At 37.7% G+C, this 24229-nt stretch overlaps 2 protein-coding genes and 1 long non-coding RNA gene across 11 annotated transcripts in view; 1 reads left to right on the top strand and 2 right to left on the bottom strand.

Moving 5' to 3' along the window:
• The window catches only part of LOC134806383 (mucin-2-like), a 116864-nt gene extending 102582 nt beyond the window's left edge, over positions 1-14282 (top strand). For 3 of the 9 annotated variants that reach the window (XM_063779614.1, XM_063779616.1, XM_063779615.1), the window contains 10 exons: positions 23-1057; positions 1290-1397; positions 2681-4651; positions 5279-5521; positions 5829-7307; positions 7399-8029; positions 8135-8334; positions 8583-8867; positions 12548-12667; positions 14151-14282. In XM_063779614.1, coding sequence (XP_063635684.1) covers positions 23-1057; positions 1290-1397; positions 2681-4651; positions 5279-5521; positions 5829-7307; positions 7399-8029; positions 8135-8334; positions 8583-8867; positions 12548-12667; positions 14151-14240 — 6162 coding nt within the window. In that variant the 3' untranslated portion in view covers positions 14241-14282. The remainder of the gene's footprint in view (positions 1-22; positions 1058-1289; positions 1398-2680; positions 4652-5278; positions 5522-5828; positions 7308-7398; positions 8030-8134; positions 8335-8582; positions 8868-12547; positions 12668-14150) is intronic. The other 6 variants (XM_063779617.1, XM_063779623.1, XM_063779621.1 and 3 more) reach the window with 6 other exon arrangements.
• Positions 1-24229, bottom strand: part of LOC134806470 (uncharacterized) — a 484735-nt gene that overhangs the window by 102169 nt on the left and 358337 nt on the right. The gene's annotated exons all lie outside the window — the stretch shown is intronic.
• Positions 16905-20029, bottom strand: LOC134806648 (putative histone-lysine N-methyltransferase PRDM6). Its single transcript, XM_063779976.1, has 5 exons — positions 20018-20029; positions 19545-19690; positions 19143-19258; positions 18083-18634; positions 16905-17017 (listed from the first exon to the last, which is right to left on the bottom strand). The coding sequence occupies exons 1-5, from the start codon at positions 20027-20029 to the stop codon at positions 16905-16907; spliced, it is 939 nt and encodes a 312-aa protein (XP_063636046.1).

A 24229-nucleotide genomic window follows, 5' to 3' on the forward strand; every position in this document is an offset into this window, starting at 1 on the left:
CATATAAAATTGTATGTTTCAGTTACGACCTAAACCCAATGTAGAAAAAGGATTGAAAAAAGACATAAATCCTGATGATAAACCTACAGAAAGCACTGTAGCACCAACAACGCTTTCAACCAAAGAACCCAGTTATAAGTTTCGGTCTCAACAAACCACAAGAAGCAGAAAATTTAGCCATCTTACTACTTCAACTGTCTCAAACACAGAACAAAGCAGTGATAAACCCACTTACAAATATAATAGAAAATTTAAAGTGAGCACTACCGAGGCTCCCAAAAGCGAACCTAAAATTAATTCCAAGCGTTATGAAACTAACAATCTCTTAAAAAAGGCGTCGCATAGACCTACATTTTATTCAAGAAGAAATTCAAGCAAAAGTGACGCTAGTACTACAACCCCAAGTAACGAAGAAAGCCTTAATATAGGAAGTGCTTTAGAAAGTATTGCAAAACACAAAGCATCATTGCCAAGGACGTCTTATTATAGTCGACAGAGAAATAGTAAAAAAGTCTTAACCCCACCTATCTCATCGACGGAAGAGCCTTTTAAGGATAGTAACAGTGTCATAGAAACTGCTGATAGAAAAAACGCAAATAATGTAGATATGCCCTTGATATATACATTATTAAAACCCGCCGATGTATCACAAAATGAAAACAATCTAGATATTTCACAAAATGAAAACAATAGCGAAAAACCACATAAAATGTTTGTTATCGCAGTAACAAGTAAAGAGTCTTCAGAATCTAGTACAGAAAATGAAATGACATCTAATACTGTTGAGGAGACTGAAGCAAGACCTGTGGTGGGTCCAACAACTCCAAAATATCATGCTACGTATACAATTCCTCAACCTACTGCTAAAGCAGAAGAACATGACGTTTTGAGTGCTGTACCTCCCATTAGAAATATTCCGACTCGAAAATTTGGACGAGGCAGAGTAAGCTCAAGGTTTCAAAATGATGGAGTCTCAGAAGAACCAGTAACGAGGGACAGGGGGGCTGGGAAGTATACTGATTCATATACAAAAACCACTGAAGCTTCTACCAATGGGGTAAGTCTATTTTTTTCTTATGAAAATTAAATTTTAACCTCTTGTCTGTGTATGAAAGGATCCTAAACGAATTCTCAGTCATCTATTTGCATTTTTTCGGGAACGATTTTTCATGCTCGATACAAAACAACCGAGGTTTTAACCCACATTTTTTTACCACCACACACATGTGAAAGGTTAAGCCAAGGGATTATAGCCTGAACCTTCTTAGCAATATGTGTTATATTCACAGATAAATCCGGACACTGAAAAATCTAGACATAGATTCAGCTCTAAATATAGAGCTACGCATGACAAACCAATTTATAGAGCAACTGTGCCCACGGTTACACCTTCAACTGTAAGTAAAATATTCTTTAATCGTGCTCAATTTCACACTAATATTAAACAAATCTAACCATACAAATACACGTGATCAAGCTATACTATACATATTTTATACATGGATAAACATTATTACAATACTTTAAAAATTCAAAGCCCCTTTATGAAATTGGTTAACCAAAACATAACCTAAATTGACACTAGATACACCGTTAAAGTGATTCATTTTATTATTGATGACTCAAATACTTCTCTAAATCTGAATTCAAAAATGTTACTAATATTCTTTATCGTCATCATTCATATTTTGGATCATTACAAAATTTTCAATGTATAACTGATTATATTGTTCAGTACTGCATAACTCCACGATTTTGAGATAGGTACATTTGTTGTACACCTCATACCATTACCATTTTTTCGGCTTTAAATACGTTGTATAGCTTCAGTCGTACACATAAAGATTAACAATGTAATCAGTTCTACACATAGTAATCCACATCATTTCATCGCTAAAGGCCTGGCTGAAATTCTTCGTGACCGATCGGCTATTGACAAAGTATGTCGACGAGCCTCATTGGTTCGAAGAGGAGTATAATGACGTCACGACACCAGTGTCCAGACAGAACATCACGCCACCAATCACTTTCGAATCATCCATAGAACTGGTTAATGGATTCATTTAATTAACAACTACATATTCACAATGCTTAACCTTGTCATGAACATCACTTGTACATTTATCGTGTTTTATTTCAGTTTTGGAGAGATGTTGTGCACTTGTTTACTCAATGCATTTACAATTGTTTTTATTATTTAAGTAGTTATTAAATTATTATAATACATCTCTTTGAAACGATTAATGTTAAATAGAATATTCAAGTTTTTGCGTTAAAAAAAAACAATCGCTGTTTATTTTATAGCTACATTATGACCTTAATAACGCAATAACTCAATAATAACTATAGCTATACGCTATTTTTACTATAGCTTAGTAAAAATCTAGTAGTTTATCATAATAACACTAACATGTAGTAATATAAATTAAAAATTTAATGACTGTACAACTTGTTTTAATCAACAGTTGTTTCTTTTCGGTTATTTTTCACTAGTCATTCTTCTAACTCCTTAATCTATCTCAAGCCCAAAAGTAATAAAGAGGCTTTGGTCTTTGCACGAACTTTATCCACAGTTCCAATTGCAAGGGTTTCCCTTTCTTTTACTTAATCTTTCGTAGTTAGTATCTACACAGTGCTATCTATTTTTTATTTATGTGGGTGAGCTCACTTCTAATTTCAGATAGAGGGAGAAGAATATCAATTAGGGCCAGATATGAATGCTATCACGTTCACTCAAACACGAAGTCCAGCTGAACTATTGAAACTATCAGAAAGTTTGGTGAAACCACACGTCATGAATGTTGAAGCTTCACAACACTCCCAGTCAGTTACTGTATCAATATTCGATGCTTTAGCAGAAATCCTTACGTCCACACCCAGAAACCGACTATCATCTACAACAGAAGTACAAAAACAAAACATTAAAACCGATTCTAAACAATCACTCGACGTCGTGAGTAGCAACATTAATGTAAATAGCGGAGTTTTGCCAAGTCAAGACACGTTGAATGTTATTGTAAACACTAATGTACAAAACACTGACACGACACTAAATGTGAATAACCCATCGGTTGCGGCTGGCGCAGCATCGGCGTCAACGACGTCCCAGTCTTTACCCACACCCATCCCCACTACTCCAGTTTCCGCAAGGAAACCTTTCGCTTTCAAAGTCTTATACTCAGAACCAACAGACAAACTTACGACTGCACCCGAACCAACATCAAACCAGCCATCGACTGACAACCCATCAACGGTATATAACACTGTTTCTGATCTTTTGTTGTCAAATAACAATGTAGTGTCGTCTGAACTAACCAGCATGTTGTCTAGTAATATTAACAATATACTCCGAAATATGGACGACAGGATTAAATCTAGAGTGTCCGCAGACATGAAAAAAATATTAAAGAATTTGATTCCCAGGGCTATAGATGGTTTAGATGACAATGTAGATTCTACCCCAAATACCACTCCCTACAGTTTGGAGGATATCAAAGACACAGAAAACGTAAACTTTGATGTTAACTTAAATATAAATGGTAACCCTGCGTCCTTTGATCTTCTTCAAACTGCAGGTACCACTAGCAATGTAAATATCACAAATGGTGTTGCTAATACATTTAATAGTGTAAAACAGCCTGATTTTACTCAGGATGGTAATAACCAAGGTGTTTCACAATTAGGTAGTATTTTGCCAGAATCAAACGAAGGACGAACGACGACAGCTAACATAAATAGATTAATAACTGCTCCCACGACTACTGTAACCGTAACACCTTCTGATACCGCCAGTGTTACTTTAGCTTCGTCATTCGTTCCTGAAAATAACGATAGTGTCGTTATTGAGAGGGGGGTTAACAATAATGCTGCACCCAATAGTCCGAATGTTCCCTTCCCATTTTTAACGAATTTCCAAATAGAAGATTTCACTACGCAGGATTCGGGTAATTTTAATAACACATCAGTTTTGCAAAGTGAACCTATACCATTTAGTGCTGTACCTGCAACACCATCTCAAAATGACGACGATTCTAACATTCAGGACATCAATGACGTGACACCCCTTCAGCTGTGGGTATTATCTAAAAAAGCCCGAGTACTGAAAATGATTGAAGACCTTATACGTGACCATAACAACGAACTGGCTAATGCGACTGCACTGACAGAGATGTTTGGACAATCAGATAACTCTCCTATATCTGAACGACTGACTGAAATAATGAGTACTATGAATACTACGACAAAATCAATCGACTCCGATGACTCTTCTCTTTCTACTACTCCTTCTCTTCCTACTCCCCTTTCTGCTTTGCCCTCAAACGAATCTTTCGAAGCTGGCCTCACTACGAGTACTACGTCGTCAGAAGTCGCCATCAGTAATGAATCGTTAACAACGGTATCAGCTTCGTTATCTGACATTAGTACAAGTACATCTTCTACATCAAGCAATGCAGAGACTGCTACTGCTATGTCGACGACGGAAGCTGCTGTTGAACTATCGAATAGATCGCTAAACGAGTCCACAACAGCTACAACTGTACAGGAAACAACCACGCAGAGTATTGAAACGGTCACGCCTTCAGACGTCGCAACCACAACGGAAGCGAACCAAGAAACTACGACTCAAAATGATATCGAAACGACTACCGAGGTAGAGATAGAAACTACTACAAATACTAACGAAGAGGCAGATTCAGCTTCAACATCAATTAATCTAAATAATAATAACCAATCGACTATTCCGAAAAAAGATTATGTTATATTCGGAATACTGCCTAACAACACCGTGATTCGTAAAAATCCTAACGACGACATTTTGGAAACATTAACAGAGGCAAGCCCTTACATCGTTTATGGTTTGCTACCCAATAACACAGTAATACGGAAATTCCCAAATGGAACCAGAGTACCTCGAGTTATGCAAAAAATTGACATACTACCAATCAGCCCATGGAGTTTGAGGAATCCATACAGCCCCATCCATAACAATCCGGCCATTGTCAGACCACAGTCTAACCCCATCCGAGTATCCACTAATGTAGAGACATCCACCTCCAATAACGGAACAGAACGTTTAACTACCACCGACACTGTAAATAACCTACAAAATATGGTATCAACTTCATGTTATTTAGCTTAAAGCGCTTGGTGCTTTCTTTCACTTCGCGTAGTGGACAAACCGCGCATGCGGGGCCTGCGGACTTAGTAAGCTATGCATGCAGTCACACTCTAACCGCTTTTAACCGACCCATCATAACATAATTTTTCGTAATTGCAGATATCGACATCGGCACTTAATTTAAAAGATAGCAGTAGAGGTGTAACTACTGTGGCTAGTAAGCCAGCTGAGCAAAGCACAGCCTCGCATGTTTTGAGTTTACGCACAACTACAATGCTACCCTCTGTCGATGAGATTCTGCTTAATAGTATATCTTCGGCCGCTAAAGAGGAAATGGTTATATCATCAATGACGAGTTCCACTCGCCAGCCTACAATATTAACACTGGATATTGATCCGGAGGTATAAATACATGTATAGCTCGACTGAAATCACCTTTAATGTAAAACCTTTCTCATTCACTAAAATAACTTTGATAAATTTATATCAAAAATTTCTGGCACTAAGTACCACATTTATAACAATGGTACTCCATGGCGAGGGTTCATGCATGAATCAAATTTGGTGGATGTATACAATTCAACAAATTTGATACTTTAGTAAAATTTGGTGATTGGTTTTGTAGTAGATTAGAAGTAGATTGCTACGCTATTCGAGACTAATTGTTTTATTTTGTAGCACATTTAAAAAATATTTTAAACGATTGCAGACTAAACAAATACGCACTGAAAAGCCTGGTGAAATTAAATTCATATCAATCGACGAAGTGATCACTACTACATCTGCAAACAATGTTTTAAAGTTGGCCTCCAGCAAATCACCCACTACAACTGTAACTAGTCAAATGGAGACAGTTACTGAGTCTAGTACACAGACACCTCAGATTCCAACACAAGCACAAAATGATGATCAAACAACTACGGTTCAAGTAGCTGCAGGAACTATAACAGCCGCTGTCTCAGAATCAACCACTGTGCAAAGCGTACTAACGACAAGCACTACTGAGGCTAGCACAACTCCATTAGCAAGCACTGAACCAGTCACAACTACAACCATGGCTCCAGTGACAACGACCACAGTAACTACGACGACGACTACTGCGAAACCGATAGAAACAACGACCGAAGTTAGAACTACTTTAAGAACAACAACTTTACCACCAACGACGGCTGCACCGACTACTGTTGCTGAAACTTTACTCCCTTCAATGGCTACCCCTGCACCAACAGAAGGAGTTACTAAAGAGGATTCAAAAAGATATCAAGAAGATGCAGCACTTTTAGAAGCAATTTTAAGTGGTGCTGAACGTCTTCCTAAAAAACTTAACTTCAATAATTTAGATCAAAACACCGGTACTTCATCAGTTAATACTCAAACGAAGCTAGCGTCGGGAACTAAACAAAGCAACGACGATATATTTTTGCAACAACTTCTCTCGGTCGCTGGCAAAAGTCCACAAACTCTAACGGTTCCAAACATTGGAGGAAACATTAAAGTCAATGGCGTGCAAACTACAACAGCTCGTTCCATAGAAGATGATATACGACAATTTGAAGAGGATACAAAATTGTTGAAAGCCCTGTTAGCAGCTACAGGACAAGACCCAGCCAAATTTAACATACCGACTCTAAACATAAAAACTACAACATTAGTTCCTACAACAGAAACAACAACAACATCTAAACCCACTGAAACAACAAGAGCACAAACAACCACACCGTCAATAGACGCAGACATAACACGGTTCCAAGAAGATGCTAAACTTTTACAAGCTCTTCTACAAGCTACCGGTCAAAATAATGGAAACTTTAACTTCCCTGATATAACGGGAATAACGTCAAATGTCAGAATAGCGTCTAATCCGCTCACGACATCCCTGGGGTCAAATCCTACGACTCCGATAAATGTTAGGCCAATATTCACAACATTGAGAACGACGACGTTGCCCCCTACCACTGTTACTGTACCTGCTACGTTCCAGCCTCGTGCAACCGACTCCACAACTGCTCGGATATCTACCACATTCCCGCCATTCAGAAGAAGACCTTCTGCAACAACTGTATTTACGAATCCAACGACTGTGGCGACCGCTCGACGCGTTCCAATACCTAACTTCACTGTAACAACAGAGATTCCTACATCATCAACTTTTTCAGTTGAAGAAGACTTAGCTTTCCTGAATAACCTGGTAGGTTTTTAAAAATAAATCGTAAACAGAAATAGATGATTCCTAAATTACAATACTTATATATCTATATATTGTGTTTTTTTTTTTTCAGAAATCTGTCCTTAATACAAATACAGATAGTACTGATCCTGAAGCGGCATTAGCCAACCGCATCATAGCTCTTGCAGTAGACAGAAGTTTGAATGAAATCAAAACAGGTCAAGGAACTGAGCGCACGGGAAAAAATCTGGTACCTACTACGGCCCCCACCACAACGACCACAACCACAACGACCACCACAACACCGCGGCCCACCACCGCTGCTCCTAGCACACCATCCATCGAAGACGATTTGAGACAGTTTCAAGAAGATACTAAACTCTTGCAGGCTTTGCTCAAAGCAACCGGACAAGATCCATCTAAACTTAACTTACCAACAATACCAAACATAAACGCTAATGTGAGTCCGAAAATACCACCAGGAGTTCACAGTGAACTAAATCTTCTCTCAAATCTTCTTGCTTCACCTTCACCTCTCAATGAGCCGTTCGATTCTCTCACGCAGAAACCAAAAGAACAAATAAAGACGACTATCACTACAACTCCTAAACCTTTTGGCGCAAAGATTGCAGTAAAAGATGACGTTAAAAATGTACAAGATGATGGGAAATTGTTACAAACTTTAATACAATTGCAGGGCGTGCAAGAAACCACGACGCAAAAGAGTAAAATTGCTATTACAGGTAATATTAAACATATCAATAGGTATTCATCTTTAAGCAAACCTAGGTACTTACTAATCCTCATAATCAGAAAGTGAAAAACAAGAAAACTTACTTTTATTTCAGGGCAATCAACAGACGAAGCATTAAAGAAACTAATTCAGAAAACAAAGTCGCCAGGTATGGTGCAGGATGCGACCAAGATGCCGCTTGCGATCAGCACAGAATACGGAAAGAGCAACGACGCACTCCTCGCTGCCCTGCTGAAGGAGCAAGGCTTCGGACCCACCACCGCCAGCTCTTTGGACGAGCAACTCCGTCTCGCCGTTAGTCCAAAATTTTCCACTATTTTCCTACTAGACTACTTCTTTCAAAGGGACAAAAGACATCTGAATCCCTTTTAAAGAAGCTAGTTCTCTCATTTCGATTCCATCATCGGACGCTTCTCGTTCATCTGATTTTCTTTATCTGGCTTCATAGTCTTTCTAATATACATTCTAATATTTATCTTTCAAATACGCATGTTCTATCTTCTATATCTAATTAGGATAACTTGCTAACTATAACCTCGTAGGCATTGCTCAATCAAGTGGTAGTGACGCCGAAAGCTAGGCGGACGACGACGGCGCCGCCTCCGCCGCCGCCGCCGGCGCCTAGAAGACCGATCCTGGACGGGCTGGCGTGGCTGTGGCAGCAGTGGCGAGAGACGGGGCCTGGGACAGGAGCCCAGAGACCAAATAGAAGACCAGATCCGTCCCCTACGGCCGCGGTGTCCGCGTCCCAGGCGACGAGCAACAGGGTCAACTGGTTTGGCTCTGGGCCTTTCGTCGGAAATGCGGACGATAAGCCAAACAACAGAGTGGGTTTTGCAGCACTTTTACTAAAAATGTGTAACTGGGGTAATTGGCGGTGAGGGAGGCAGACTAGATTAAATAAACAAATTGGTCATACTCGGAAAATTGTGTTAGTTATTCGCTCCTGAGAGTTAAGGACACGAGCCCTTCATAGCTAAATATTAAGTAGGTCTTCACAAAGATCTTCACAAAACATACATTAATACTTTCAGTGCCAGGCGTAGCCGCCCCATTTCTAATACAAAATGAACACACCTAGCGCCTAGCACCTAGCTTGACTGCCAAGAACACTTGGCAGTCAATGTGTAAGCCACAGACCAACCCCTAGGCGGTTTTCTGTGGTGTAAGCAAATACAAGCTGGACTACATACGATTCTTGCCATAAACTACACACCAAAGGGAAATAGAAAATCAATTTTTCGTTATCTGCCTCTATATAGCTTGAATTTGCAAGAACGATAGCAAGAGAGACAGATAACGAAATTTCGATTTTCGTTTTTCGCGATAGACCTTCAGTTTCCTTAACTTTCGTGAACGTGTGGAACATTTTCTTTGTTGTAAAGACCAAGTATGACCTAATTATGGTTGTGGACTTACTTAATATTTCATTTATTGGTACAGTTAATTAAAAATTGCCATGTGATAGTTAATATTTTTTTTAATTTGTTCCTATTTAATCTAAGTCTGTTAAGATTGTGTATAGCACTGAGGTGTCGTGGATATTTGTAAATAGAGAAGTAAATTGTTTTAAGGTAAAGGTTGTCCTTTCCCAAATGTAACCTAATATCTCCTTAGACATGAATTTAGTACCTATTTGTATAGTGTATAATACTGTTAATTTATTTGTTAAATAGCTTAATTGGCTTCAGATTTAGATTGCGTTTTTGCGTTTTAATAAAAAAATATTTTTTACGTTGGTGTTACTAGTACTTTAATACATGTATGTACACTGATACACGTTGTGTTTATGTAAATAATCGTTCCATTGGCCGATTTTTATTTTGTTGACGAATTATGTTACATCATTTTGATAAAACTTGGTGGATAGATAGAGTTCCTTATTCTGCACACTTAAGCGCAATTTCGTAGGTCCTAAAATCTTCCACTGAGCTACGAAAAAGTACGGCATTTTCGTAAATTAACACCGGAAAATTTCATGATTGTTTTTCGAGTTCCATGAGATTTCGTATTTATCCCGGCCAAAATGAGGAACTATTGAAACCTGCCAACTTTTATCCAAATGTAACGAAAAAAAATGGCAAATAAATAGAAATCGGCCCAAATCGATACGAACTAACCTAACACGTTTTAACATTACCCGTAGATAACAAGGTTCCCATAATTGTAGTCTTGAAACCTACCAAACACCTAATTTATAGAAAATTATACTTGGTCAAGCAGATCTTGTCAGTAGAAAAAAGCGGCAAATTTGAAAAATGTAGGTGCGAAGGGATATCGTCCCATAGAAAATTTGAATTTCGCGCCTTTTTTTACTGACAATATTTGCTTGACCAGCTATATACACCCGTGATTTCACCTACACTCATTTTTTTTAATCTATAAGAATTACACTATTGTACCCGACTACTCGTATATACGGTTATTTTAGTGGTGGTTAAACTCTGGATGGAATAAAAAATCCAAATAATATAATTTACCGCAAATTCAGAAGAAAAATAGTTTCACGTTTCACATTTCCTTTTTTAATTCTTAGTTTAAATTGCAAGGTTTTCAGGGTACAGTCACCTGCAATAATATATGTTACACGACGAAGGCCGCAAATATATCTGACACGATCTTATTTGTAGAGTCATAGTAACGTGTCACATATTTTTGCGGCCTTCGAAGAGTAACATATTATTGCAGGTGACTGTACTTCGAATACCTACTGATTTTACCCACTAGCCTATTAGTACCAACACACTTAAGTAGGTATAGGCGACAAAACTAAAACTTAGTGTAAATAAATAAAACACAATCAAACAGAAAACTGATGGAAGTTTGTGCAATGTTAATATTGCTGAAAATATTAATATACATATATTATCTATTTTATTATTCCCGACATATAAATATTTTTATAAAAAAAAACTTGTTAATTATTATTGCTTAATCATTTATGTTAGTTAACAACAAACCGACGTAGAAAAACATTGCAAAAACTCTCGTTGGTAGGAAATACCTTATTATATTTATATGTGACGTTCCATGGGAAAAGGTACCTTATGGCGGCTGGCTGGCGCTTACGTCGCATAGCACCGCAATAATATTGGAGCGGCGTTAATAACAGCGTAAGTGCCAACCGCAATATGGTACCTTTACCCGTGGGACGTCACATATATACATAGGTATACCTAACTACAAGTACTTAGTGTAAATATACGTACCCTTAGTATCCCTGTTATCCTGAAACCCTGTAAATAACAGTGTCAGTGTAAGTGAAGTGTTTTTGTGTAAAGGAGTGCCGTCTACTCATCTTTTTTATTTAAACTTCCCTTTCATTTTTTACGTAAAAGTTATGGCATTTTTTCTAAATAAATACAAGATAATTTCTTATGAATCTTATGATACTTAAAATTTTGTTAGTAAATGTCACATTTTCTGTCAAAAAAAAGAAAAAAAACAGTTACCTAAGTCAAAGTAAATAAATTTGACGGCACTCCAAATTGGTGAGTAATTTATTAAACGAACTTTAATAACTGTAACCTAATAAGTAATAACCTTACTTACTGATTTCTGAATATACAAATTTAGGCTTAAATCTTTTAACAGTTTTAACTATAAAATTTCCTAATTACCTACTTAATGGATCTAACCGATTTGCCTGTTGTATACTGTTTTTAATTCACATAAGAGTGCTTTCACACTGTACGATCCAATATCGGATGTAAGATCCGTAATGTTGGCATTGTTGATGGCCGCGGGGTGAACTTACAACGGCGCTGGCTTCAGCGGGTACGCACACTGCAGTAAACATTATGCCTACATATATACGCACGCAATCAAAAAATATCTACCCGACAGCTGACGAGGGCCTGAATTATCTAAAATTATCGGAAATTCCAAACACAACATTAAAATCGCTAAGATTCGCAATAAATATTCAACTCAGCTTGCTGATTTTTAGCAATAAATATTCAATAAATGAATAAAGAAACATAGAGAATCATATAATTATGTCATACATTTTACTTCCGTCCAGATCCGATATCGGATTGGACAATGTGAAAACGCTCTAAATATTTAACTACCTATTGTAAATATTACTACTAAGAAATGTAACGAATCCTAACATTTCTAATATACAGTATCTAACAATCGCTTGAACCTATTTAACCCTACATTCTACAAATCACTAACAACCACTATTACGTATATAAAATATAAACCACTTTCTTTATTATATTGCATGAAAATATGGCACTTGCACTAATTGTAATTTTTATTTCAATTTTGTTTTCTAATTTCACTCAATTTATCAGCAATGAGTCACCATATCACAAAAACTGCTTTTTGAAGTAAGTTAAATAATAATGGTTAATTCTACCTTTTTGGTCATTAACCTATAATTTGAAGCAGTTTTTGTGAAATTCACGCAAACTTAATTAAGCTTCCAATAATGATCACCTCGTATAGCTTTAGCCAACTCTATGTGCGTCTAACTCATCTGACATCTCATAATTAGATACCACTGGACCCCCCGAGGGCAGTGACCTCGGAGCAGACCCCGGGACGAGGGCAGCTGGTGTCCGCGGCCATTAACGTCACCAGGGCTTTCTCGCAGTTCTTAGGGGCTGCGATTCAGGTAATTTTAAAATGAGAAGGATGGATGCAATAAGCCCGCTCCACACTCGCGTTCGCGGCTTGGCGCCGTGATTCGCGCACGAGTGTGTAGCGGGCTATAGAGTGAGAAAATCAGTGTAGTTCGTTCGCGTTAATAATGCAGTAAAATCATAATTGTCCACCGGCCACGCCCGTAACCAATCAAATCGTTCCTAATTAGAAAATCAAGTTTGCAGTGACCAGTTGAAGGCATAATTACTAATTAAGTAGGAACGATTTGATTGGTTACGAGCATCGCTAGGCCGGCGGACCAATGATTTTACTAAGCTAACGAATAGTGTTAGGGAAGAACCGTTCATACCAAATCCGACCAAAACGTAGAAATAAACATGAAATAAATATAAAATTATGATAGGTACCTATAAGAAAGTGTTGATATAAGTAGGTATGGATGGAATATTTGTAAATAGTAGGTGGATCGGATGCGGTTATTCAAAGTAGTGTGTGTTAAAAATAAAAACGATGCTTAATTTTAATATTTTATCGGACTTTGTTTTTTTACAGGTTGTTGCGCTAAGTTTTTTCCTTTGTAAGCTCGTGATAACAAATTGAATAACAAACCATGTCATTTCATCTCACATTGACATGAAACTAGAAACATTTTCACCATTGGCTTTGTAATCAATACTTGTTGTAAATAATTACATAACCATATTAAAACTTAGATAATCTGATACCGTAAAAGTATTTAACTTTGCCCATTAACATAACTTTGCCCACCGCGTCACAGTTAGTTACAGATACACTTTCTTCAGAAGCACGAAGCAGCCATAAGGTGACTGCTACTGCATAACATCTAACTGTTGCGGCGTCGCTGTATCTGTTTCCTTGATAAAACGAGTGACGGAATTAACGTATCATAATCGCGGCAGTAATGCGGCGATGAACGTCACTCATTTTATCAAGGAATATGACAGATACAGTGACATCAACGACGCCGTGACAGTGCAGTTGCAGTTGACATCCGATTGTCATCTATTACGCAGCGTACTACGTAGGCGAACAACACGCGAACGCGAAGCTAAGCGATGCGGCGCGGGGTGAATCAATCCTTTGATGCCTATAGAAGTGTCCTACGTGGGCGATCTCGTTGCGAACGCGAACGCCTTGGGCCCGCCGCGCCGCGCCGCGCCGCGTTCTCGAGTTGTTCGCTTACGTAAGACGCAGCGTTAGGCCCGCAGTTGTAATCGCAGAATATAGCATTTATAGGGTTCCGTACCCAAAGGGTAAAAACGGGACCCTATTACTAAGACTCCATTGTCCGTTTGTCTGTCACCATGCTGTATCTTATGAACCGTGATAGCTACACAGTTGAAATTTTCACAAATGATGTATTTCTGTTGCCGCTATGACAACAAATACTAGAAAGTACGGAACCCTCGGTGGGCGAGTCCGACTAGCACTTTTTTATATATATATATATATTTTTTTTAATACATTTTCAGGGTGCCGCCCAGACTGTCCAGAGCGTAATCCGAGCGGGGCAGCGCGCAGCAACCGATGTATACAGTAATGGCTCCGGAGCGTCAGGATAACGTCTGCCAAATCGTAGAAGGAGGGAATCAGATGTGATGTCCAACGGGGACTGATTTTTTAAAGTTCGAGCGCTCGATTTCTTCACTCAAAAATCTGTGGCTAACGGCAAAATGCTATTTTTGAAATACTCGCGATAGAAATTGGAAATCTAGTGGTATTGATTGACCACTCGTTTTCAATTATATTATTAGTAGAATGTAAATGCCTAGCAGTGGAGATAGTATTGAAGGGAGCCACACGAAATCGAGTGCCCGAAATTCAAAAATTGGTCCCGTGGTCGCAGGGGAATCAAACTAAGGAGTTTTGAAAAGTTATAATAGGCAACTGTAGCAGGGGTGGGCAAGCCTTTTTTACAATGGGGGACCACATCACGGGGACCATCGTTTTTCAGAACAAATTTTTATCAAGCAGATACTTCTGCGAGCGATAGGTATTACAAATTTTTATATTATAGGGAAAATCCTCCCTAAAACGTGTAAACAAAAGGGTAGGAATGGAAAGATTTGCACGCTTCTGGTAAGCTTCAATAGCTCAGTTGGTTAACAGTGATAGGACCGGTGTTCCGACAGATCACAAGTTCCTGTCTTCACCGAAGCGGTAAATTTTTCCATTTGTCCTTTAGTATAAAAATTCGTAGTCTCTGTTCTACAAGGTAGACTAGGTTAGATTATTCCCCTTCGAACATAGTTTGCCGTTGCCCATCTCTGTTCTACAAAATTTCTAACCCTTCAATTGCGATTCCCCACATGCTCGGAGTTAGACTGTAAACTTTTACGAAAGTGTCCTAGTATGCACAATGTGTGGAGTGCTCAACATGTAAATAACTAGAATAGTTTAGGGAACAAATTGAAATTGAGCTTTTCATCAGATCATATGACTTTACGCATGTTCCTAAAACTTACTGTCCCCCTAGTGTCAATTTCATTCGATAGCGTGCGTGACGTACGCGTTTGCGTTAAGTGTCATTTTGTATGGGATTTTGAGTTTCCTAAGCGTCCCTTTGGCGCGCTGTTCAAAATACCATACAAAAATAGACATAACGCAAACGCGATCGCTCGTCACGCTTATGATTTATGAATGAAATTTTCACTAGGAGTTCTGAAATATTTAATTCTTCGTATTTTTTGGTTTTGGATATGATAATGATCTTGTTAGACTGTAGGTAATGAATGTGATGTTAGTGCTACATTAGTTTTAATATTTAATTAGTGTGTTGTGTAAATAAAATAACGCAAGCTAGGTACTTTTCCAAAAGTTAGAACACGTATTGTTTTGCGAAAATTAACAGTGCTATTTCAGAGGTAAGCTAATTACATAAGAAATTGAGTCTAAGCTAACTTTGCACCGGCTTGAATAAAAACAAAGTAAGGTGTCATATTTTAATAGCAATTTGACATTAATGATGACATGGCCACGCTTCATTGCAAATGCCAGGCGGAGTTAGTTTGGTCGAACACTATGTTATAAAGTGTAGATTATATCACCTCATCTATAGTAGGTAACTAGGACTTTTCTTTCACATTAAAAAAATGAACAATTAATTTTTTGACATATTGTAGGACCCTGCAGTATTGTCAATTACACATCCTAATATATTTAACCCTTTGAACACCAGACGTCAACTGACGCGCGGCTGCACCCCAATATCAACCTTCGTGCGACAAGGTTCACAATGACGCACCGCACACGACAGGCGTGCCGTTCAAAGGGTTAAACCATCATTGTCAGGGAACGCTTATTTGTTAAAAATATTAGTTAAAATTAGTGTTAAGTCTTGACCATGTGCCATCTTGCACGTGCTTTTTACTTGCTTCCTTTCGCCTTTATTTATTGGTGTTTATAATTGCCATTTAATTAATAATTAAAATTAAACGAATATAGCATAAATTTAATTGGTATTCAATAAGTACTTGGATGACTTTATTGGAAGTTTTTATATGACATACTTAAGTATACTTTAATAATACACAATTACACACATTAGTTAAGTAGGTAAAACAATTAAAGAAGAAATACTTCTTTTTATCTATGTTTTTGGTTAAATTAATTGGGATTAAAACTTTTTTGCGAAATTTTGTGTACATATTATATTTAAATGTTCGTCTTTAAAACTATGTACAGCTTTTCACTGCCTTGAAATGTAATGCTATTTTTTGTATAATTTGTTTAGAGTATTTAAGTAAGTAGTAAACAAGTTATTCATTAATTTTAATAAAACGAAAAACTCGTCACTGCCTTCATGTGATTGTTAATTGCAAATAATAACAAAAAACATTTGCTTTTACCATTAGAAAATACATATTATTGACTGTATGTTTATTAAGTCAAAAGTTGGTTCGGTGTTTTCGATTTTTTTAATTCGATAATGCAATTATATAACTTTATTATTTTTGTATATTGTCGGAGAACGTTGTTGTGTAGAAAAAAATAAAACATATTTATATAACTAATTGTAGTGTCATTAGTGTACCCAATTTATTCTAGGGCCACTTGCACCAACCCACTAATCCGGGGTAAACCCTTTAACCCAGTGTCAAATTTTACTGTTAAGTCTGATAACCAATTTGGAATTTGGAACTATGGTAACTGCAGGTTTAACTGGTTAACCCCGGGTTATTGGAATTGTGCAAGTGGCGCTAAGAAGCTTCGCCCGACTTTTTAAGTTAACGTTCAGATGTGAACTGCAGCTGCATTACTGTTGCGGCGTCGTTGCTGCCGCCGACGCTGTTAATTTCCTTGATAGAATGAGATATTTGTCGCCGCATTACTGCCGCGACTATGACGTTAATTCCTTCACTTACGCAAATGTATCTTCAGATAGCTGCTGCTTGCCGATCCCTGACCGGTATGCCGATCAGCAGGCGTATTATGGATCGCTTTATCCACGTGATAAAATAACTGTCACTTTTTAACTCGGCGGGATAGAAAGTGACGGACACCGTTGTATCACGCTGTCACGTAGACAAAAACGACCATCATATCCGTACAGGCCTATTGGGCGAGTTGATAATGGGGTATCTATATAATAAAAACAAATTAAAAGAAGGCAAGAAAATTTCAATTTATTAAAAAAATACCATAAAAAACGAAACCGATAACTTCTATCGTTAAAAAACTATACTCTATATTACAACTACCTACATACCATCATCATTATGACTATAGTAGAATCGTTATAATAAAACAATAACTAAACAATATGGCATCAACATCTTAGAAAATAAAATGTGTAAAACAGCTGCAGTATTATAAAACAAATAGCAAAGCTAAGCTGGCTTCTGGTGGGTTTTCATGTGACGCCTTAAAAGTCTTTTAATAGCACCCCTGTAACTGCACGAATCGCAGCCCTACGGCTTTTGGCCTGAGTGCCGGGCCATTAGATGATCCTTTAGGGTACCTGACGTAGTAGCCTTGTAGTCACAGATATTGCACTCGAAGGGTTTCTGACCAGTGTGTATTCTCTTGTGACTTTGTAAACTACTGCTTTGGGTAAAGGCGGCATTACACTGTCCACATTTGAACGGTTTATCTCCTGTGTGTGTTCTCTTGTGACTTTGTAAATCACTGCTTTGGGTAAAGGCGGCATTACACTGTCCACATTTGAATGGTTTATATCCAGTGTGTGTTCTCTTGTGCCTTTGTAATGCACCGCTTTGGGTAAAGGCGGCATTACACTGTTCACATTTGAACGGTTTATATCCAGTGTGTGTTCTCTTGTGATTTTGTAAATAACTGCTATAGGTAAAGGCGGCACTGCACTGACCACATTTGAATGGCCGCTCTCCAGTATGAGTCCTCAGATGTCTCTGTAAACTACCTTTAAAACTAGTTGCGTACTCACATTCAGAGCAAGTGAAGTACTTCACGCCATGCCGGCTCTTCGCATGCTCCAGTAGAAGCAGTCGAGTATCAAATGTGCAATTGCATTTTTTACACTTGAATTCCTTCCTTGACCTTAGGTTGTTAGCCTTTTCCAATGTAATGTGAGAATGTAGGTGTTTCTCTAACTCTGACTTTACATCAAATGTTTTGCCACACTGGTCACATTTGTAGTTATTCGCATTCGAGATCGTTTTGTTAGAGGACCTATTAACAGCAGGTTTTGTAGGAGGAATCTCTTGTACATCCATGTTCATTGGTAATTCTGTTTGAGACGGAGAAGGCTCTTGTAACTTTCCGACGTGACTACCTTTTGTGACATCTTTTATCTGGGTTTCTTCCTTCTTTTCATTACGCGTTTTACGTTTGTTTGCCTTCGCGGGTCCTTTTTTGGTGACAAGTTTCACTTGTCCTGAACTAACATCGTTAATTTCTGTATCTTTCTTCTTTTCATTTGCCGTTTTTCCTTTCTCTATTTTCTCTGGTTCATTTTTGGTACCCAGTTCAGCTTGACCTGAAATGAAAATAAGATCAATAGGGGATATTAATGCAAAGTCCTGCCGCCAGAGTGCAGGACTACCGACTCTAGTAAATTAATAGACTAACTTATACATACTGTGCCTTAAACTGTTTTTTGACAAGTTTTCACAGACAATAAAATATGACATTGATGCATCAAGGCGGTTTGTTAACAAGGGCCTACCGGTAAACGCAAAAATCGAAATTTTGTCATCTGCCTCTTTATCGCTCGAATATGCAAGAGTGATAGAGAGGCAGAAACCGAACTTTCGATTGTCGTGTTTCACGGTAGGCCATGTGATTGACGTAGTGACACATGATGTGTCATTGATGTTTGTTTACTGTATGTGCTAGTTGTGCTACCTACGCAGAGCTTTGCCTAATATTCCCTATTGTTTGATTTTATATCCCCATTACATGTAATTATTTTATCTTTAAGTATATGTCATCGTCTAACTTCCAGCTCGTATTGTAATAAATAAGCATTATTGTTAGTGTCTCACAGTATTCGCAGTCGCAGGGCTTGGTGTAGCGGCGCAGGTCGACGCCGAGCCGGTTGGCGAACTCGCTGCCGTAGAACACCAGCAGCTCCGTGAAGCGCGGCACGATCTTCACCGTCCTGGAGGGGATTATAATATAACATTTAAAAAAATATGTTAAGATATGCGCCGTTGCCATATTGACTTTTATTGATTATTTAACTTAACCTCTGTCTATTAATCGACTTCAAAGAGGCAGAGGTTCTTAATAATTCGTTGGGATCTTGTTTATTAGCTATTTTTATTAAAGTGTGTACATTGGATTAGAAGCATTAGAACCTAAGAGTTTATGGAGTCGTTTTTGTTAGAAATTTTTACTATTCGGCCGAATACAGATACCTATGTTTAAATATTTCGAGCACTCGCCTGTAGTAGAGCTCGCCCTGGTACTGGAAGGCGACCAGGTTCTGCTCGGAGTAGCGCCGCGCGCAGTTCACGTATCGCATCCAGTTGGAGTTGTTGCCGTCGCTCGCGTCCACCACGTGGCTCGGCTTGTTGTTGCGGTCGTACAGCTACAAAACAAATTAATACCTTTCAATACAATATTCTATACCGGTGATAAAAGTGTCGAAGGCACAGGGATAGAAATGTAATAAGATTGAGTTTAGTTCATTCTCTCGCAGTTCAGAAAAAAATGGACTGATTTGGTTTCTTGCAATCATTCTATAGACCAAGGACTAACTCAGAAATACTATTTTGCTAACAAGACAAAGACCACCAAGGCCACCACTCGTAGTTGACATTATCGGCTAGCGGCCTACTACTTGCTGGCGCACGGACCGCCAAACGGAACCCGCCAAGTGGTACCCGCTGGTACTTTTGTAGGATGATTTGATTACTTTAATTTCCATGTAGGTCAACTGTTTTCAAGTATTCTTCCAGTTAGATTATATTAAATCTATTATGAAATAGTGGTGTGAGGACTGACCTGCCATTCGTATCCGGAGACGAGCGCGGTCTTGAGGCGGCGGCCGCGGTAGGGCCCGAAGCGCACGCCGCTGGGCAGCGTCAGCGTGCTGAACACGCCTATTCCCGCCCCTGACATACAACAACTATTTGTATACTTGGAGTTTTCTAATAGATTTTATCGACATCATACTTTACTAAATAAATATGGTGTCTACATAATACAGTCTCCAGAAAAAGTACACATCGTTTGCTGAACGACTTTAGCTGCAGATTGTACCCTAAATTAATTAGGTATCTACAAAACTATCTACTGATATTTGAAAATAATTATTAATTGCATGCGATTTACAATTCTTACTTTGCAATTGATCAACATTATGTTCAATATTTTGGATCAAGCGAACTAAAAAGAATACCTAATAACTACATTAATGGAATCTGCTTTTGAAATAACCATACCTTATTCAACTGAAAATCTACATGTTTCTGCCTATATAGCTCTGGGCAGGAAAAAATCCTAATATCGAACACGTAAAACCGTGTAAATTCAGTAGGTATGCTGGGCTCAAATTAGTATGCTTTATGTACCTAAAGTTTTAATTATATATGTGACGTCCCACGGGTAAAGGAATCTTATGGCAGTTGGCGCTTACGCTATTATTAACGCCGCTCCAATATTATTGCGGCGCTATGCGACGTAAGCGCCAGCCGCCATAAGGTACCTTTTGCCTTGGAAAGTCACATATATGTATTTTTATCTTCGCTAAGGATGACTTACGCTAGAACGGTTCGAGTCGAGGCCGAATGTCCGACATTTCTGTTTTCTATAGAAAGCATCACGACTTCACGAGATCACCCGTCATAGCAAAATAGTCTAAGAGCTAACCACGGCAATAGGTATGCAATTTATAGAGCAGCGAAATCCCTCTAGTTAGTATGCCATACTATCATTATTAATTAATCCGGGCGCCTGGCAGCTGTTTAGCGGTGGGTGTGGGAGTGGATGGGCAACAAAGTGGTTGTAAAATCAATTGAAGGTGTGCAATTTATAAAGCTCTGTGTTTGGTGTGATATAATAGCTAATTATGTATTTAATTCAAATATAACAATGTCAGGCGTTTTATTTGGGGGAAAAGTAGTGCCAGGTGATGAAAATACACAATCACTTGTGCGCCTGCAGGAAGATCACGAGCAAATTTTACCTGACTCACAATTGGGTGAATCAACTTTTAAATGGCCACATGATGAAATTATGGATATTTATTTTTATTTGTTAGTGTCCATATTTATATTTTTTTTTTTAAGATAATTTTCTCTTGTTTATGATTATGTATAAAGCAGATCTGTTTCTTTAAGAATTTAGTGAATATGACGAAAAAAATTCACCAGCCCAAATCTGCCCTGTCCCCTATTAATTAAACAATGATGTATATTTTTCTATGTTTATATATGGGCGTATACTCACGAAATTTCACAATATATCCCTAAAAATGGTCCCCTGGACAACTCGTATCTCACATAATCGGTTTTTTTTAATTAACACGCGAAATAGTTATAGTAATGTAAGAAAATTGCTCCTGCTACTTTGTTTTATATTGTGTTATTGTATCTTTAAAAAAAATATGAACTGCTCTTTAATTTACAAAGAAAAAAATAAAGATATCTGTTTTTCAATTTAGGGACAACTTAGTTGTCCCATAGACATATCTGGTTGTCCAATGGAAATATTAATAATAAATCTCAAAGAGGGTACTAAATGAAACAAATTTAATAAAATATCAGAAAGCACCAACATGTATATGTATGTTAGTGCTTTCTGATACTTTATTGAATTTGTTTCAGACCCTATAAAAAATCTTATCACATAGTTTTTGGTCCAAGAGACAACCAAAATGTCCTACGGACAACCACTTCCGTTGCCCAAGTGACTAGTTGTCAGAGGGACTTATCTAAAACTTTGAGCCGTATAATAAATACTAAAGATTTTTTGTGTTTATTTCACCCTTACGGTAAAATATATGTGAAATAGTATCTCGTACAATACAATTTATTGTAATATGTTAAGTATTTATGTATTTATGCCAGTGGTCAGATGGACCTATAATAAAGCCACCCACACTCTCCAACAGTACTCGACCGACTGACGCCGCGAGTTTCGAGTAATCAAAATGGCGAGTAGGCCTATCTGCTTACCAGAAACTTGAACTTGTCGTCAAGTATCTTGCTACGTTATATATATTTAGATTTCATAACTAATTTATGGTTGTCCAGTTGACCTGCATGACGTGGATAATTCAAGGGAGAAAATTTAAACGCAAGAAATTCATAAACCGTTACATGCAAATATAACAAATCGGTATATTTTATTGATGATACTTATCCATAAAAAATGTCATATGTTTAAATATTAATCCACAACAGTATTTTTTTTAATAATACAAAGTTTTATGGTGCACTGTTGCAAGGGGACAATCTGTCCTACTATGGAAAACCAACTTTTGGTCTGTTGGACAACCAAAAAGAACGGGTTAATTGTAAACAAAATGAAATGTTTTGTAATAAAATGTTTGAAAATATTAATAGAAACATAACGGAATACTAAAAAACTCATACTTTTATATAAATTTGTATTATCGATCAGGGACTCTGTACGTGTGACGTTGAACACTTAAAAGTTGAATCACCCAATTACTTTACGCATAGTGTCGTATATGTCTTCTACTTTTTGTTCTCTGTCACAGAATAAATAACAATAGGTACTACTCTGTTCAATTACGCCTAGATAAGTGTTAGGAAAAAATAGAAGACATATACGACACTATGCGTAAAGCAATTGTGAGTCAAGTAAAATTTGGTCGTGATCTTCCTGCAGGCGCACAAGTGATTGTGTATTTTCATCACCTGGCACTACTTTTCCCCCAAATAAAACGCCTGGCATTGTTATATTTGAATTAAATACATAATTAGCTATTATATCACACCAAACTCGGAGCTCTATATATTGCACACCTTCAATAGATTTTACAACCCCTTTGTTGCCCATCCACTCCCGCACCCACCGCTGAACAGCTGCCAGGCGCCCGAATTAATTAATAATGATAGTAAGGCACACTAACTAGAGGGATTTCGTTGCTCTATAAATTGCATACCTATTGCCGTGGCTAGCTCTCCGGCGAACAATTGAGGCGTGTTCAGATATTTGTGAGTACTTTGGCCGCTCCGATATACTTATCTGATGGCGACTTACTATGCACTTTTGTCAGCCAGAACCGGACTATTGATCAATACTTAACAACAATACCTATGTAAATATGTACTACCAAACCTACCAAAGTATGTACGAGTACATACCTATATCAACTAAGACGTGAGAAAGTTGGAACGCATCTCTAACTACCTGTCTACTCCATACCAACTGCTAAAGTACATAATGATCTAATCATCGTCTGGGAAACCTGGGATATCTGAGTAGGCAAGATGCAGGAAGATTCTGGGGAGGGTGAGCGCGGCGCGCGGCACGAACGCGGGGAGCCCCGTCACGGCGGGCACCTGGCACATGCACACGGTACTACTAGGGATATCGGGCAACATTCGCATCATCGGCAACAAATTAAGCATATTAATTTGTCTAATTTGTATTTGTAGACATAATAATATGTCTGTTATGTGAAAAAAAAAATCGGTCAAGTGCAAGTTGATAATTTATTATGGCTGCTATTTAACTGATCACCAGATTTAGTAAAATTTAATACCAAAAAAATCTATTTTACCACCCTAAAATCATGAATGATCACCAAAATTATAACACCATTTTAATGTGAAATGATTACCAATTTTATTACATTTTACTATCCTTTTAAAGGAAATGACACCAAAATAATCATTATTAATCTAAAAATAGTAAATGATTACCAAATTTCAATCCCCATTTTAATGTGAAATGATAACCAAATTTTTACATCTTGCTATCCTATTAAAGAAAATGACACCAAAATAATCATTGTAAACCCAAAAATAGTAAATGACCACCAAAATTAGAACTCCATTTTAATGTAAAATGATAACCAAATTTTTAAATCTTGCTATCCTATTAAAGCAAATGGCTCCAAAATAATCATTGTAAACGCAAAAATAGTAAATGA

The sequence above is a fragment of the Cydia splendana genome, chromosome 3 (genome assembly GCF_910591565.1).
Source record: "Cydia splendana chromosome 3, ilCydSple1.2, whole genome shotgun sequence".
NCBI lineage: Eukaryota > Metazoa > Arthropoda > Insecta > Lepidoptera > Tortricidae > Cydia > Cydia splendana.